General features: G+C 37.6%; 1 protein-coding gene across 1 annotated transcript; it reads right to left on the bottom strand.

The window, feature by feature from the left end:
• Positions 1 to 14,626: 14,626 nt before the first annotated feature.
• LOC149161439 (uncharacterized) lies at positions 14,627 to 15,501 on the bottom strand. Its single transcript, XM_089434881.1, has 2 exons — positions 15,293 to 15,501; positions 14,627 to 15,224 (listed from the first exon to the last, which is right to left on the bottom strand). Exons 1-2 carry the CDS (start codon positions 15,499 to 15,501, stop codon positions 14,702 to 14,704), a joined length of 732 nt encoding a protein of 243 aa, XP_089291007.1. The 3' UTR covers positions 14,627 to 14,701.
• Positions 15,502 to 18,566: the final 3,065 nt, after the last annotated feature.

The following is an 18,566-nucleotide window of genomic DNA, read 5'->3' as shown; positions in this document are numbered from 1 at the left end:
GCTCAATTCTGACGATGGTTTGCTACGGCCTTTGTAAGAATATTCTCTAGTACCTTGTTTGTGCTCTCAACTTGACCATTCGCCTAAGGATGATATGGAGATGTTAGCCTATGCTTGATTCCATACATTTTCATGAGTCCTGCTATCAAATGTGATGTAGACTCTACCCCTCCATCTAAAACTATCTCTCTAGGAGCTCTACACCATGCAATAATTTCTTCAAATAAAAATTCTGAGACAACCCGGTCCGTTTCTTCTGCAACAGCCTTTGCCTCTACCCACATTGTTATGTAATCTGTGTAAACCATAATGTGAAATTTCTGGTGTGAAGGCGGATTAATTAGCCCAACGGAATCAATAGCCCATTTTTCAAAGGGATCAAGAGCTAGCTAGGGTTGTAATGACATTTCATCTACTCGACTAGGCTATCCCATCTGCTGGCAACGATCGCACCCTCTAACATATTTTTTCATCACAAAAAATAGAAGGCCAGTAGTATCCCATTTGTAACACCTTATGAATCGTCTGCTTATCTACAAAATGTCCCCCACAAGGGCCATCATGAGAAGCTTTCAGGACATCATAGACGTCATATCCACTTATGCAGTGCAGGATTTTCTAATCGGATCCTGTGTAAAGAGATATCCCTCTATCCATGAATAACGAGCACTGTGATGGATAATCCTTCATTGTTCCCTATAAGAAAAGTGTTGAGGAACCTTTCTTGTAGCAAGAAAGTTAGCAATATTACATACCACAGAGTGTGAGTAGAAATTGCAAAAAGATGCTCATTTGGAAAACTATCCACTATAGGTGTACCTTCATCACTTGTTGGAAATAACACTGAGAGGGGGGGTGAATCAGTATTATCAAGTCAATTATTTTTCATTTCACAAATAGATTTGTATACACTACTTCAATTAGTGAAACCTGTGTATATACGCGACTGCAATTAAGGTAACTAGCGTATACCCTGCAGACATATAATTTAGATAATTCTTCAGATGTTGATCATTAATCTGTGCATCGGAACCATATAAACAGTAACCATGTACAGTAAAAAAAAAAAGCAGACAATCACACACAAGAACATGAGATATAAGGTGGAAACCCAATGTGGGTGAAAACCACCTGCTACAATTCGTCTCTATCTTCTTTTAATAAGAAACTTGTTTTTACAATATTTCTGTACTGGTGCAGTTTATACCAGTATGCAAGCTTCTACTTGCAGAAGGCAACAACCTTCTCTCATTCTCCAATTTCTCCTGGAAGGGAGCTTCAACCCCCTTAGCTCTTGTACTACCTAATGTGTTTACTAGTACGTAGGTGCTGACCTACAAAAGGCTACAACCTTCTCTTTTCTTCCAGGGACCACGTTTCATAAACTTTCAGACTGGATCCATCAATATCATCAATCAAACATCTGCATCAACCAATTTCGTTGTACCAACCAAACTAAATCAACCAATATCTTCTTTGAAAGCTGTAACCAGAATACTGTACCAGTAACCAGAACCCAAGCCAGAACCCAAAATACTGCTGCAGCAAAAATAGAGGTAGATAAAATATATTATATGAGATGTACACTACTTCAATGTGACCAACCTGTGTGCATACGCATTCTTCCCAAGGCCAACCTGAGTATACGCAGTTTTGGAAAGCCAAACCAGCATGTATACGCGCCTTTGATATATCGAACCTGCATACAGATCTGTAAAAGATGATTTAACCCTTGCAGTTAATCAGATATCAGTTATACCCAGATCATCAGATTTACAGACTATGATATGGCCAATAACAAAAGATCAAAACCACACAAAGATATATCTTTTCAAGTTTTAAGATCTTGACCCATCAATAGAACTTATCCTTCATCAAGTGCTCAGGTTCATCCAGCTATGCACCACAACCCAATAATCAATATTCTAGATCTTGCTCTTCATTAGATATTCAATACTTGAGTTCCTTTTCTTAATGATTTCGTCCTCCGTTTATAGTCTTAGGCCTTACTCAATACCATGGTTCAAAACCACTTAGACTCAATACGTTGGACCAAATACCTGGGGTCAACACTTCGGACAAGATACCTTGGATCAATACCATGGGTCAAAATACCAAGGACCAAATACCACAGACCAAAACCAAGTTTTCAAACATGTACACGCTTTGCCTTGCGTGGAAGTGCGTGTATACACATACGTGCCTTTTGGCCTGCTAACCCGCGTGTATACATGGCTTGGTCAAGGGGAACCTGCGTATACCTCTTTTACCTTCATTGTGTGAGCCTGAACTATGATCAGTCATCTGAGTGAGTTTCCATCAAGGACAACACCTAAGTCATACCACCAAACCTGTATCATAATGCCAACATCACTAGTATCCTTGCAATTAATCAGATATCAGTTATACGCAAATCATCAGATTTACAGACTACAATATGTGCCAATAACAAAAGATCAAAACCACACAAAGATATATCTTTTCAAGTTTTAAGATCTTGACCCATCAATAGAACTTATCCTTCATCAAGTGCTCAAGTTCATCTAGCTATGCACCACAACCCAATAATCAGTATTCTAGATCTTGCTCTTCATTAGATAATCAATACTTGAGTGCCTTTGCTTAATGATTTCCTCCTCCTTTTATAGTCTTAGGCCTTACTCAATACCATGGTTCAAAACCACTTAGACTTAATACGTTGGACCAAATACCTGAGGTCAACACTTCGGACAAGATACCTTGGATCAATACCATGGGTCAAAATACCAAGGACCAAATACCACAAACCAAAACCAAGTTTTCCAACATGTACGTTCTTTGCCTTGCGTGGAAGTGCGTGTATACACATACGTGCCTTTTGGCCTGCTAACCCCCGTGTATACGCAGCTTGGTCAAGGGGAACCTGCGTATACCTCTTTTTCCTTCATTGTGTGAACCTGAACTATGATCAATCATCTGAGTCAGTTGCCATCAAGGACAACACTTGAGTCATAGCACCAAACATGTATCATAATGCCAACAATCTCCCCCTTTGGACTTGATGGCAACCCCAAGTCACTCTCCCCCTTTGTCATCAAGGGCAAAGGGTTATGCTCCCCCTGAGTACATGCTGAATTCTCTGATCTACTGAAGAGTGTTGTCCATGCTCCCCCTGACTGTACACAAGGTCTGTAAAAAGGTGTTCTTACAAGAAGAACAAGACTCTATACATCATACATGACCTTTCTATCATCAAAGACTTATACATACATCCATCTCCCAACCAAGTGGGGATATACCAAGATTGACTCATCCACCCAACCAAGTGGGGATATACCAAATGTTTATACATGACAAAACATGAACATTACATCATTCATCCCAGGCATAGTGGGGAAACCAAAATAGGTCGTTACATGACCTTGATAATAAAAGATATACATGACATAGAGACGAAATATCTAAAACAAGAATATGATAGTCATCAGCAACTATCATCTGCAGCATCTGTCAGTCACCATCAACCATGATCTCCTTTAGCACCTGTTCCACCTGAATAAAAAACAACTGTGAACTTGTACCAAGATCTTCTAAGATAATGCCAACAATGCATTATTAGAAGTATATACTCCCCCTCAACCTGTGCCAGATGGTCTTTGTCAATCTGATATCAGATTTTGTTCATCCTGAGTCTGGCCCACTGATTTTCTTCAAGCCAACATATATGCAACTGTACCCACAGAAATTGGCGTATGTACGCGGATACGCTTCATGAAACTCATGTACAACCACTTTTCTCTGAACCAGATAAGTTTCAACAGCAAGATGATGCATCAACTACTCCCAACTTTTGTCTGAGGTATTCAAATGTCTCTCTGGGCAGTGGTTTGGTGAATATATCAGCAACTTGTTCTTTGGATGGAACATACTCCAATTTGACCTTTTGTTCAAGCACTTGTTCCCGGAGAAAATGATATTTGATAGGTATGTGCTTGGTCTTTGAATGCATGACTTGGTTCTTTGAAATATTGATTGCGCTTATATTATTAGATAGAATGGAGATAGGTGTAGCACATGTGATCTGAATGTCTTGCAAAGTTTGCATCATCCAAAGAAGTTGTGTGTAGCAAGATGCAACAGCCACATATTCTGCTTCAGCTGTAGATAATGCAATTGAACTTTGTTTCTTTCTGAACCAAGATACTAATCTGGAACCCATATAGAATGCACCACCACTAGTGCTCTTTCTGTCATCCACGCTTCCTGCCCAATCTGCATCTGTATATGCATGAAGGGTAAGATCTGTATCCCTAGGATACCATAACCCAAAGTTTTGAGTTCCTTGAAGATATTTGAAGATCCTTTTGACTGCCTGAAGGTGTGATTCCTTTGGATTTGCTTGGAATCTTCCAACTATTCCTACTGCATGCATGATGTCTGGTTAGGTACTTGTTAGATAGAGTAGGCTACCAATCATGGATCTGTATGTTGGTTGATGTACTGCTGCTGATTTGTCATTTTCGTTGAGGCTGCATCCTGTTACCATAGGGGTACATACAGGTTTAGAGTCTTCCATGCCATATTTTTTCAAGATCTGCTTGAGATACTTGGTTTGAGATAGAAAAATGCCATCTTTATGTTGTTGAACTTGTAAACCAAGAAAATATGTGAGTTCTCCAAGCAGGGACATTTCAAATTCTTTCTGCATTACCAAGGCAAAGTTTTGACTCATGGCTTCTTCATTGCTACCAAAAATAATATCATCAACATATACAACAAGTATTAGCAATTTATCATTGTCAATTTTCATATATAGATTGCTATCAGCTGATCCTTTTGAGAAACCTTGTTGATGAAGGTATTTGTCAAGACGATAATACCAGGCCCTTGGAGCTTGTTTTAGACCATAGAGAGCTTTTCTGAGTCTGCATACAAGTTTTGGATCGTTTCCAAGGATGAATCCTTCTGGTTGCTCAATATATACTTCTTCTTCTAAATCTCCATTAAGAAAGGCATATTTTACATCCATTTAATATAATTTGAAGTTCTGAAATCTAGAAACAGTAAGAAACATTCTTATGGCTTCAAGTCTACCAACAGGTGCAAAAGTTTCTTCAAAATCTATACCTTCTTGTTGAGCATAACCTTTACATACAAGTCTAGCATTGTTTCTAATAACCTCTCCATTCTCATTCAGCTTATTTTTGAATATCCATTTGGTTCCAATGATATTCTTATCATGAGGTCTAGGAACTAATTCCCAAGTATTATTCTTTTCAATTTGTTCAAGCTCTTCATTCATGGCTTTGACCCAACATTCATCTTTGCATGCTTCATGTACATTTTGTGGTTCGATGGAGGAAAGCAATGCTAGATAGCTTGAAGGTTCTATAATAGTTCTTCTTGTCTACACACCTGCCTCTTTCTGCCCCAAAATTTGAGTCTCTGGATGATTCTTCTGAACGTACCTAGATGGAGTCTTTTCTTCTTCCGTTCTCTGTTCTTCTGGTGCTTCATTGGTTTCTTCTTCAGGATAGTCCTCATCTTCTTCATGCTCTTCAGTTTTTACCTGCTTTGGATTTTTGCCTGCTTCATCAACCACAACATCAATGCTTTCAACAATTTTCCCAAGTCTTTTATTATAGCACTTATATCCTTTACTTTGGGAAGAGTAGCCAAGGAGAATGCCTTCATCTGGTATAGGTTCAAACTTGCCAAGTTTTTCATCGGTCCTTTTGATGTAACATTTGCTTCCAAAAATTTTGAAGTATTTTACAGTAGGAGTCTTAGCATACCAAAGTTCATGCGGATTTTGAGTGCTGTTTACCCAAACGTTTGTTTTGTTGAGGATAGTGATGGCAGCGAATGCAGCTTCACCCCAGAAGGTTGCAGGAGTTCCAGATTCATCTAGCATAGCACGAGCCATTTGTTGAACCGTTCTGTTCATTCTTTCTACCACTCCATTTTGTTGAGGAGTCCTTGCAGTGGAGAATTCCCTTCTTATTCCATGTTCTTCACAAAAGTCAAAGAATTCATCTGAGGTAAATTCCCCTCCTCGATCAGATCTGAGACATTTGATTTTACAATCTGATTCATTCTCAACCAAAGCTTTGAAGGATTTGAATTTTTCAAATGCTTCATCTTTATGCTTCAGAAGTCCTATCCAACACATTCTGGAAAAATCATCAATGAACAATATAAAGTACTCTTCTCCACGAGGTGACTTTTTCCTTGATGGTCCACATAAATCAGTATGAACAAGTTCAAGAGGCTTACTAGCTGATCCTTCCTTTTCAGGGAAATGAGCCCTGGTTTGCTTACCAAATTGACATGATTTTCATATTGTATTCTCTGGAATGCAGATATCAGGAAGATCATGAACAACTTGATATTTGCATGCTTTCCTTATTTGAGGGAAGCTTAAATGCCCCAATCTTCTGTGCCATAGCCAGTGTTCATCAATTTTGCTTAGATAGCACTATTGTTGTCCTCCCTTGAGTATGTATAAGTTATTTGGAGTTCTTATACCTTTGATCACAGTTTCACCTGTATCAAGCTCACGAACAACACATCCATTTGATCGAAATAATACTTCATTTACTTGATCAGACATTTGACTTACACTCAAAAGGCTATGTTTTAGACCATCAACATAGATAACATTTCCAGCTTTAACCTTTTCTTTTAAGAGAACAAACCCTTTACCTTTTATGACATTAGGAGTGTCATTACCAAATGAGACCTTCTTTTCTTTCTCTAAGGCATTATATGATTGAAGTTTTTCTTTATCACCTATCATGTGTTTCGAGCATCCATTGTCGATGTACCATTGATTTTCTTGTCCTTCAGCATACAAAGCTATACCACATCTTTCTGTTTGTGGTTCTTTCTTTCTCCATGTTTTGGGACCCAATGAAGTCTGCTCCTTCTGAGATGTTTACCAAAAATTACTCCTGCATTTAGAATCTTCATGACCAAAGTTGTTACAGATAGAGCATTCTGTTTCATTCTCAAGAGTAGAGAAGTTATTGTAGGTCCTTTTCATGATCCCAGTCACATTCCTTTGATTTCATGCTTCTCTAGTCATGATGGTCTTGTAAGCAACACATTGAGCAGCTTTGTGTCCAAAGTTATGACATGAGAAACATTGGCCATTAAAGAAATTCCTGTGATTATCGAACCTACTGACCTGGTGATTGTAGTTTCAATTGGCATTCATTCTTGAAGAAAATTGAGTATGATTTACCTGAGGTTGGTTGTAGCTTCTGTTCATCCTTGAATTAGGTTGGACCCGATTTACCTGGTGATCTGCTTTATGCCTTTGCTGTTCACTTTTCCTTGCTGCATCAAGATAGCTTTTGGAGGTTGACGACTTTGGTGCTTGAGATGCTTCTTCAGTATATCCAAGACCTGTTTTTATCTGAGGAGAACACTGCACTTTGATAATTTCATCTAAAGTTTCTGATCCTTTCACAAATCTGAGATTGAGAGCTTTTGTTTTCTCAATATCTTTTCTTAGACCCACAATTTCACATTCTAATTTTTCATTGTGTTTTTCCCTTTCAGCAAGTTGGAATGTCAAAGTATCTATAATCATATTCTTTTCTTCTAAACAAACTTTAAGTTTAGAAATTTCTTCATAAAGACCATCTTCATCTAAAGCATCCAAGAAATCATCATCTTCAAAAGCCATCAGAAGTCTATAGTTATCACTACTTTCATCTTCATCACTATTTGATAGACCATCACTATCTTCATGAGTATAGTAACTCTTCTTACATTTTGTTTTCTATTCCATTTTGGTGGTTCTTTACCTTTATCAAACTTGTCTTTATGAGGAAATTTGGTAGCATAATGATTGACTCTTCCACAATCAAAACATTTTAAAGGTAGTTTACCTCTAAATCTTCCAGAACCTCATTGAAGGTTTTTGATGAAGTTTAGTTCTTCCCCTCATGAAATATGCCCTGATTCTTCTCTTCCTGTAGCTTTGAATGTATCTTCTCTCATATCTGATGGACCTCCTTTTCTCATTTTGAAAGCAGTTAATATTTCGTGCAGCTGTGTCATAGTAATAGTCTGAAGATATTGCTTTTCTTCTATGGCCGACACCTTTGATTCAAACTTAGCAAACAAGGATATTAAATTATTTTCAACTAAATTAAATTCTTTTATCTCTTCACCCAAATTCTTCATGCAGTTAACAATCTCATCTACTCGTAAGAAGTAATTAGCTATACTTTCATAATTGTGCAATTTGAGAGTTTCATATTGTATTCTGAGAGTTTATAGTTTTTCACGTTTTACCTAAGAATCTCCTTCATAGCTTAGAATGATATTGTCCCATATTTCCTTGGCGGATTTGAGCTACATAACTTTGACAAATTCTGATTGTGACAGACTCCCCAATAATATATTGACAACTTTAGCTTTGGTTTCATATTGCTTTTTACCTGCCACATCTGTAGGAATAGTTGAGGGAAATTTATATCCTCCTTCTACGATTTCCCAGACATTTGTTCGTTTATATTAAAGATATGTCGTGGTTCTTACCTTCCAGTAGACGAAGTTTCTCCCATCAAAGATTGGAGGTCTGATAGATCCTTCTTTTTCATGGTTACTCATGGTGATGGATCTTCCTTCAAGCGATCAAGCTTCTTCTGAAGGACCTGCTCTGATACCAATTGTTGGAAATAATACTGAGAGGGGGGGTGAATCAGTATTATTAGGTCAATTATTTTTCACTTCACAAATAGATTTGTATACTCTACTTCAGTTAGTGAAACCTGCGTATATACGCGACTGTAATTAAGGTAACTAGCATATACCCTGTAGACTTATAATTTAGATAATTCTTCATATGTTGATCATTAATCTGTGCATTAGAACCATATAAACAGTAACCATGTACAGTAAAAAACAGAGCAGACAATCACACACAAGAACATAAGATATAAGGTGGAAACCCAATGTGGGTGAAAACCACCTGCTACAATTCGTCTCTATCCTCTTTAATAAGAAGCTTCTTTTTACAATATTTCTGTACTGGTGCAGTCTTATACTAGTACGTAGGCTTCTACTTGCAGAAAGCTACAACCTTCTCTCATTCTCCAGTTTCTCCTGGAAGGGAGCTTCAACCCCCTTAGCTCTTGTACTAGCTGATGTGTTTACTACTATCAGGCGCTGACCTACTGAAGGCTATAACCTTCTCTTTTATTCCAGGGACCACGTTTCATAAATTTTCAGACTGGATCCATCAATAACATCAATCAAACATCTGCATCAACCAATTTCCTTGTACCAACCAAACTGAATCAACCAATCTCTTCTCTGAAAGCTGTAACCAGAATACTGTACCAGTAACCAGAACCCAAGCCAGAACCCAAAATACTGCAGCAGCAAAAACAGAGGTAGCTAAAGTATATTCTATGAGATGTATGCTACTTCAATGTGACCAACCTGCATGCATACGCATTCTTCCCAAGGCCAACCTAGTTTTGGAAAGCCAAACTAGCGTGTATACATGCCTTTGATATATTGAACCTACGTACAGATCTGTAAAAGATGATTTAACCCTTGCAATTAATCAGACATCAGTTATACCCAGATCATCAGATTTACAGATTACAATATGCACCAATAACAAAAGATCAAAACCACACAAAGATATATCTTTTCAAGTTTTAAGATCTTGACCCATCAATAGAACTTATCCTTCATCAAGTGCTCAGGTTCATCCAACTATGCACCACAACCCAATAATCAGTATTCTAGATCTTGCTCTTCATTAGATATTCAATACTTGAGTGCCTTTGCTTAATGATTTCCTCCTTTGTTTATAGCCTTAGTCCTTACTCAATACCATGGCTCAAAACCACTTAGACTCAATATGTTGGACCAAATACCTGGGGTCAACACTTTGGACAAGATACCTTGGATCAATACCATGGGTCAAAATACCAAGGATCAAATACCATAGACCAAAACCAAGTTTTCCAACATGTACGCGTTTTGCCTTGTGTGGAAGTGTGTGTATACACATACGTGCCTTTTGGCCTGCTAACCCGCGTGTATACGCGGCTTGGTCAAGGGGAACCTGCGTATACCTCTTTTACCTTCATTGTGTGAGCTTGAACTATGATCAGTCATCTGAGTGAGTTGCCATCAAGGAGAACACCTGAGTCATACCACCAAACCTATATCATAATGCCAACATCACTAGTATCCATCCTAGATGGGAAATGTGTGACTACATCACCTTTCGCTAGTCTGCCTACAATGGTCATATCAAACTCTTGAATTAACAGTAACCATCTTGTAACACGACTAGGGATTATTGGTTTGTTCACCAGATACTTGATAGATGTATGATCAGTGTACACAAAAGTAGGATACCATGTGATATAATGCCGAAATTTATTAATGGCATAAATGACAACTCAGAACTCATTTTCAGTTAGCGCATAATTTAATTCAACAGGGGTCAAATTCTTACTGACATAGTAAATTTCATACGTTTTCTTGTCCTCTTGTTGCCCCAAAACCACCCCTACTGTTGTTTGAGAAGCATTATTAGAGATTTGAAACGAGAGATTCCAATCAGGACCGCGTAATATTGGAGCCTTGCAAACTAGTTCTTCGATTTCTACAAAAGTTGCTTCACATTCACCTGTCCACACAAATTCTACATCTTTAGGTAGTAATTGAAAAAGTGGGAATGCTAGTTTAGAAAAAACTTCTATGAAATTCCTATAATAGTCGGCATAACCAATAAAGTTGCGTACCTGATTCAGTGTCTTAGGCATAGGAAATTTTAAAATTACCTCTACCTTTGCAGGGTCAATCTGAATTCCTGCAGCTGAAAGCAAGTGTCCCAACACTATCCCTTCTGTCATCATCATATGACATTTGACTATGCTAAGAGAAACATGTGTTTGTTTGCATCTTTCAAGTACCTTTTCTAAGTTTCTCAAAGATTATGTAAAGGAATCCCCATATGGGTAAATTCGTCCATATAAATCTCAACACTGTTATTAACTAGATCAGAAAAAATTCCTAATATTTCCATTTGAAAGGTAGCAGGCACGTTATAGAGGCCAAATGGAAGGACTTGATAGGGAAAGGTTCCCCAAGAGCATGTGAAGGTATTTTTGTCTTGATCCTCAGAAGCTATTTGTATCTTGTTGTATCCTCTAAATCCATCCATAAAGGAGAAAAACTTCTTCTCGGCTAATGTATCGAGGACTTGGTCAGTAAAAGTTAAGGGAAAATGGTCTTTCTGAGTTGATTTGTTCAGTTCCCTGCAATCAACACAAATCTGCCACTTTCCATTTTTATTAGGAACAATGACCAGTGGGGAAACCCATTGATTGTATGAAATTGGATAAATAAAACCCACATCTAATAGTTTATGCAATTCTTTTCAAGGCAAGATTCATTCTTCTTTGTGGCTGCCTAATAGGTTGACATTCCTCTTTATTATATATATGGTGAGTGCATAAATCAATAGAGATGCCTTTCATATCTGTGTACTCCCAAGAAAAATATTATTTATGCTCCCGAAGGACTTTCAAAAACTATTCGGATTGGGAGTGTGAAAGGTCAGTGTTAATATTCAATGTTTTCCCTGGTTCAATTTCTACCAGAACACTATTAAGAGGTACAATTTCAAGGATGTTTTCTACTTTTGTTTCTAGTTCAATATCTTCCTGAACATTGTAACTCGTGACAATTTCTAATAGTTGACGGGTTGAATGAGAAACAGAGTCAGGATTGTTGAGAAAGGTGTTAATGGCATCATCCTCCATTTCATCTTTAAAACAAAGAGCCTCATTGATGGTAAGGATGGGTATAATTTCTTCATTCTCAAATTAGAGCTCTTTGGTAGGTAAAGATTTTTTAATCAAGGTAAATCCAGGTTTATTTGATGAACTTTGTTCTACAGGGGAATAAAGGGTAAGGTTCTTTATAAATTCCTCATTGGATATTACCATGTTCCCAGACCGACACCCAATATAATCATTTGCAGTTATGAGCCATGGTCCTCCTAAGATCAAAGGATGCTCACCGGTTGGGGATTGGGTATGTAAAACTAAAAGGTCAATGGGGTATCGCCATAAATACACCAAAATAGTGATGTCTTCCAGCTTCCCTACCGGTTTAATAGTAGATTGATCTGATAATTCTAGGACGGTGGGAGTTGGTTTAAGATTCCGCAGACCCAAGGTAATCACGGTTGCAGAGGTTATAACATTAATCGGTTCCCCCAAATCTACCAATACATTTTGGATATCCACCCCATTAATCTTCAGTATCAGAATGAGATTCCCAGGATCCCCATATTTGATAGGTATAGACATCCCCAACTTGTTATCTGATAATTTACCCATGACATGGAAAGTAAGTGGGTCCTTTGGTTTTCGGCTAAGTCTCTTATAACAATATTCTTTAATTGTCTTAGCATAGATTGATACGTCCTTAATGGCCTGTAGTAATGAAATTTTAATGAATAAATTCTGTAATTCTCCCAAAAGGTCAAATTCAGTATAAGGACTTTGTTTTCTCATGGATAATCTTTCAGGATAGGGTGGACCAGTCTCACACCCTCTAGAAATGATTTTTTTGAAGGGGTTTGTTTCTTTATAGGAATTTGTGTTGGCTCATCCCCTATCGTTATTTGTTCTGGTTTTGAGACTTCGTCATTGGTATGTTCAAGAATTACATGCAAATTTTGAGTATTAAACACCCGACTGGATTGAATATTTAGTTCATTAAAATACATAGTGGCAATACTATATGCAGGGAGGTTGAGTGTCTCAACCTGTTGAGCCTCTCTGTTATTTGTATTCAGATTAAGTTGGGTAGATAGTTGGGGATGAAGAGGAGGATTACTAGTAGGTACGTTAGCAGGAAGTTGTAGCTACCACTGTGGCATAGGTTGGGAAAATTTCCCTAAAGGAGGAGGAGGAGGTCCATGCCAATTCTGGGACCATGAATAATTTGGACTAGATAGAGGATACCAAGGTTTCCAAGGAATTGGGTATTAGTAAGACTGCGATCAAGAAGGTGAAAAAGGTACATATCGCTGACAAAAATTCATATGATTAAAATACTGAGTCGGGTCTTGAGGCATACCTTGATTCATGTTCGACGGTCGTGGCTGCCATGGTTTCCTTGATCTTGTTATCTCAAAATCAGACCCTGATAGGCTGCTTTGATCAGGTAGATTTTAAGTAACTATTTCATACCTACTTTAGGCTGAGGCTTAGCCTCCCCATCTTGAGAGGGCTCTCTCATAAGATTAAAGATTTGGATAAAGAATAAGATGGCTAACTCTATGAAACAAATGCAAAAAAGTAAGTGGTGGAAACACAATTAGAAATTATCCATTGGGCTTATGGAGTCAAAATCGTTTCAGTATAACAATGATATCAACCTTACATAGAAGTTAGGACATTTAGAATTCAACCATTTAGAACACACCAGAAACATATAGGACAACACAGTTTATAAATATGTGAAGGAAATTAGAGCACAATTAGTGATTTCTAAGTAATTACACATCTATACTACTACAAATACTGAGGAGAGGATAATACACAACATTCTGAACAGTAAATTCCTTCTGATTCCTGAGAAGTAAAGCCAAGTATTGTATTACTAAAACAGAGTCATATACATAGCATAATAGTTCCAATTTCTCTGAAATTTTCCCCCCTTTGAGTACATTGCTCTTTCTCCTATATATAGAATTCTTTACAAAGCTGAGATTCCTCCTCTAGCATGAGGGGAACTCGAATTCTTCTTGCCATGACACCTATTCAAACTTTAACTAACTATTAAATACAACAACTGCTAACTGGAAGTTTTAGAATCCTAAGACAATTAGGAGTCTAACTCCACATCATGCTGATAATAGCATTTATTACAATAAAGACTCCTTCTCTGACAGGTGGTTCCCTTTAGTTTAACTTTGATAGATGTTTAAAATTCCTTGCTAGCCCTTAATGTCTTATCTCCTTTACTGCTCCTGCAAAGTAGGAAACTGCCCTTGTTTTCCTGCTTTTGGTTTCCTCAAGGATATTCGAAATTAATTATCCCTGCTGTTCTTCCTTGATTACACAAAAACGTATTGGGCTGCCATGTTTTTCATGTACTGTAGACCTGGCTCATGTACATGTGTTAATACAAAACTTGTCTAATGCTGCCTGAAGCATCATGAACCAAACTGGCTATGAATAATGACCATTAGATGTACTAGGCCAGCATGTGTAATATTGTTATAGGCCATGTTCAGAGTCTTTAAATTCAAAATTCCTTCAAGCTTTTGGCATCCAGCATCAGTTATACAACATGAATTTATGTTGAGATATGTCAAAGCAACAAGACTTCGAGAAATTTGCAGCTCCTTCAAGTTTGTAAGCCCAGCCAGAGGTTTGATATCTGAGTTCTTTATACAATTGCACCATCCAATGTTCAATGCTTCTAATTTTGTAAGCCCTTTTAGATGCACCAATCCACCATGAATCCCTGAGCACATCTCCAGATCCAGACTTGTCAAGTTCACAAGACCAGCTAAGGCACGCAAGCCTGATGCAGTTATTGCATTGCTCTTTTTAAAACTCAGTGAAGTCAAGTTTGTAAGTCCAAATGTTGCCAGTGATTGCAATCTTCTTTGTGTAAAGATGAAAAATGTGCTCCCTGATATTGCCTGCTCTAGAATTCAAATAATGAGGCCTGTGAGATATTCTAGTCCAGCATCAGAAATACGTTGACAATAGTTAAAATTCAGATGCTGCAAATTTAGACAATTTTGCGATAGTGAAAGCCCTGAATCTGTCACATCTGAACTAGAAATATCAACTGCCAGGAGGGACGGTCCCTGCGTTGCAAGAATTTCAAGCCAACTATCTTCCACACCAGGGTATTCTCCCAGAAAAACATCCTGAAGATTACAGTCTTGAAATGCGTGGAGCGAAGTTCTTGTGAGAACTTGAGTACGAACCAACTCATTAAAAATCTGCTGACTCAGATCTCTAAGAAGCATATTAAGAGAGTCATATCTGCCAATACTCTCACAGATTTTTCGAATGGACAACTCTAGAAGAGAAGGAGCTTTCCCATCTCCTTTGCCAATGTCCACTGCTATACGCAGACTTATTGGCCATCTAAGGCTGATACTTCTACTAGACCTCCCTGAACCACCTCGCTGGAGGTCTTCTACACTGTCTTGTTGATCTCTTTTTCTTGCAATAACATTGGTATTTTAGGTTGGCTGCAGCCATTGTCCACCAAGATGTAACATGCTGCTCACATACTTGTAAGAGCAGATAATCCACCGTCTGTAACTTGTCGTGTATCCAGATTCAGAGATTTAAGCACTGTCAATCCAGATAGCTTTTGCAAGCCAATATTAGTTACTTGGGTGAATGACAGGTTCAAACTTTCCAAATTCCGTAACCCTACCAAATGTTGGAGTCCATTGCTGCCTTTTTCCAAGATGGCAAAAAGTTTCATTCCCATACTAAGCACTCTTGAGAATATGTGTATGCAGAGTGGAACACGATACAAGATACTCGTGAAAATGCACTGGATCAAGACCACTAGAAAACTAAAACTGAACTCAAGATTGTTTACAAGGAATAGTTTCAGACTGCCCCAAATCCAAAGAAAAAATGCAAAACCCAGAAGGACATTTCCCCCATTGCTATGATAACATTTCGAAAAGCCTAGTTGAATGACCAAAACCGCAGAGCAAAGTACAACTGCAAACATGTGCCAGTACCAAGACACCTAACGACCTAATGATGAGGATAAGCGGTTGGATATGATAGACGAAGTGTATAAGCTGACAACTGTTGATGTAAACACAACAGATTTTGATAAATATGACAGCTGGGTGAGATTTTCTACGGATCCGAACGAATCCCTGATTTCGTAGCGCAGCCAGTGTAAATTATGGGTTTTGCGCTACGAAAACACCTAGACAGTTTCATAACACATAAGAAGCTTAAAACAAATTTGATACAATGGAATCTTTGTGAGTTATGTAACCAGTGATGAATGAGAACAGAGTATTTGAACTTTATATAACCATACCACCAAGACTCCTAGGACTTAGATACTAAGCAAATTTGAAAGAAAACTAAACCCGGACTAACACCAAACCTTTACAATCAAAATGATGTGAACAATTTAGAAATTGTTTCTTAGGTGATAAAAGGTGGTTCCACTTGGGATAGTGTGCTCCTGCAGTACGCTAAGAAATCACAGGTCCAGTGCTTTATCCTCTTATGACAAACGGGCAATTGCTTGACAAGCATCCCCTTCAAGCTTCTTGGGCCTTCACCTCGGGCTTAAGCTTGATGATCACTATAGGAGAAAGAAATCTACATCTACTAAAAAATGCTCAGTCAACCTTGAGCTTGTTTGCATTTTCCTACCTACCTACCCTATCAATTTCATACTTCTTTCAGCTCAATCAATGTGAAATTTCCAATGTAGCCAATCATTTGTTTTATCTGATATTTGAGTTTTTTGACTGCATCGGAGTTCAGAGCCACTATGATATTATGATGACCACTGCCACTGAAATTGCCTCTGATCTTCATAGAAAAACTGAAACACTGGAGAGTAAAACTCTTCCATGTATTTAGCTATAGGATCCCAGAATACATGATCAGCTTGATGATTCTCATAACTTTCTGGTTGCGCCAACTGATCTTCAATAACAATGTATCCTTCCTCAATCACGAAAGAGAAAGGAAGCAACATCCCCTCCTTGTGTTCTGACATAGAAACCTTTTGAAAAGAATGATCATGACCATGAAGACTATATGATTTAATTTGACCTTGTAAACCCTCAATGTCTTTCTCAATGTCCTTAACAACTTCATCCAAAAATTTCATCTTATCTTCTGTTTTGCACTAAAATTATTTTAGATAAGAAGACAAGGACAAAGAAAAAATTTCATCTATTTCTTCATTAATATGATCATTATTCCATTGTTTGAAACCTTGAATTGAAGGAAAGTTTACCACCAAATCTGATCTATCTATCCATTCCTCCAAAAACATAAACCAAAAGTCTTCAAATGAATTAATAGATTTGGCAGGAAAGCTTTCAATCCACTATTTACATTTCCCTTGAAATGAATCATAGAACAACATAATGCAAACATCCTCATGTTTGACTCTAAGAAGCTCGGTAAAATCACAGAAATCTGATATATGCTTCAAAGTTAAACTCAAATCTTCTCCATTGAATTTTGGACCATTCCTTAGAAAATATGTATCCTTGGGAAAATGATTTGGGAAACCATGAATTCCTGAAAAATTTATGCATGCATACCTTGAAATAAGAATGGTAGCATCTGAGTTCTTCATAACTCCAGTGGAATCACCATGAATCTATGAATTTCGAATTCTTCAACAATGGAGTCGCCAAGGTAGTTTTGCAACCTCGAAAGATTTCTGAGCTCCTGCTACCTTCAGAAGTTCAGCTTCTTGATTTTGGGAATGATTAATCTTCAGACTCCCGGCAGACGCACCAAAATGTTATCTCAAAATCAGACCCTGATAGGCTGCTTTGATCAGGTAGATTTTACGTAACTATTTCATACCTACTTTAGGTTGAGGCTTAGCCTCCCCAACCTGAGAGGGCTCTCTCACAAGATTAAAGATTTGGATAAAGAATAAGATGGCTAACTCTATGAAACAAATGCAAAAAAGTAAGTGGTGGAAACACAATTAGAAAGTATCCATTGGGCTTATGGAGTCAAAATCATTTCAGTATAACAATGATATCAACCTTACATAGAAGTCAAGACATTTAGAATTCAATCATTCAGAACACACCAGAAACATATAGGACAACACAGTTTATAAATATGTGAAGGAAATTAGAGCACAATTAGTGATTTCTAAGTAATCACACATCTATACTACTGCAAATACTGAGGAGAGGATAATACACAACATTCTGAACAGTAAATTCCTTCTGATTCCTGAGAAGTAAAGCCAAGTATTGTATTACCAAAACAGAGTCATATACATAGCACAATAGTTCCAATTTCTCTGAAATTTTCCCCCCTTTGAGCACATTGCTCTTTCTCCTATATATAGAATTCTTTACAAAGCTGAGATTCCTCCTCCAGCATGAGGGGAACTCGAATTCTTCTTGCCATGACACCTATTCAAACTTTAACTAACTATTAAATACAACAACTGCTAACTGGAAGTTTTAGAAACCTAAGACAATTAGGAGTCTAACTCCACATCATGTTGATAATAGCATTTATTAGTAAACACTTGTTCTCTAACAAGTGGTTCCCTTTAGTTTAACTTCGATAGATGTTTAAAATTCATTGCTGGCCCTTAATGTCTTATCTCCTTTACTGCTCCTGCAAAGTAGGAAACTACCCCTGTTTTCCTGCTTTTGGTTTCCTCAAGGATATTCGAAATTAATTATCCTTGCTGTTCTTCCTTGATTACACAAAAAAGTATTGGGCTGCCATGTTTTTCATGTACTATAGACCTGGCTCATGTACACGTGTTAATACAAAACTTGTCTAATGCTGCCTGAAGCA

Source organism: Pinus tabuliformis, chromosome 5_2 (genome assembly GCF_031772625.1).
Source record: "Pinus tabuliformis cultivar Carrire ecotype Pingquan chromosome 5_2, CPIR1, whole genome shotgun sequence".
Classification (NCBI taxonomy): Eukaryota; Viridiplantae; Streptophyta; class Pinopsida; order Pinales; family Pinaceae; genus Pinus; species Pinus tabuliformis.
Note: the sequence above shows the minus strand (reverse complement) of the source record. Positions and strands in the feature narration are given on the sequence as shown.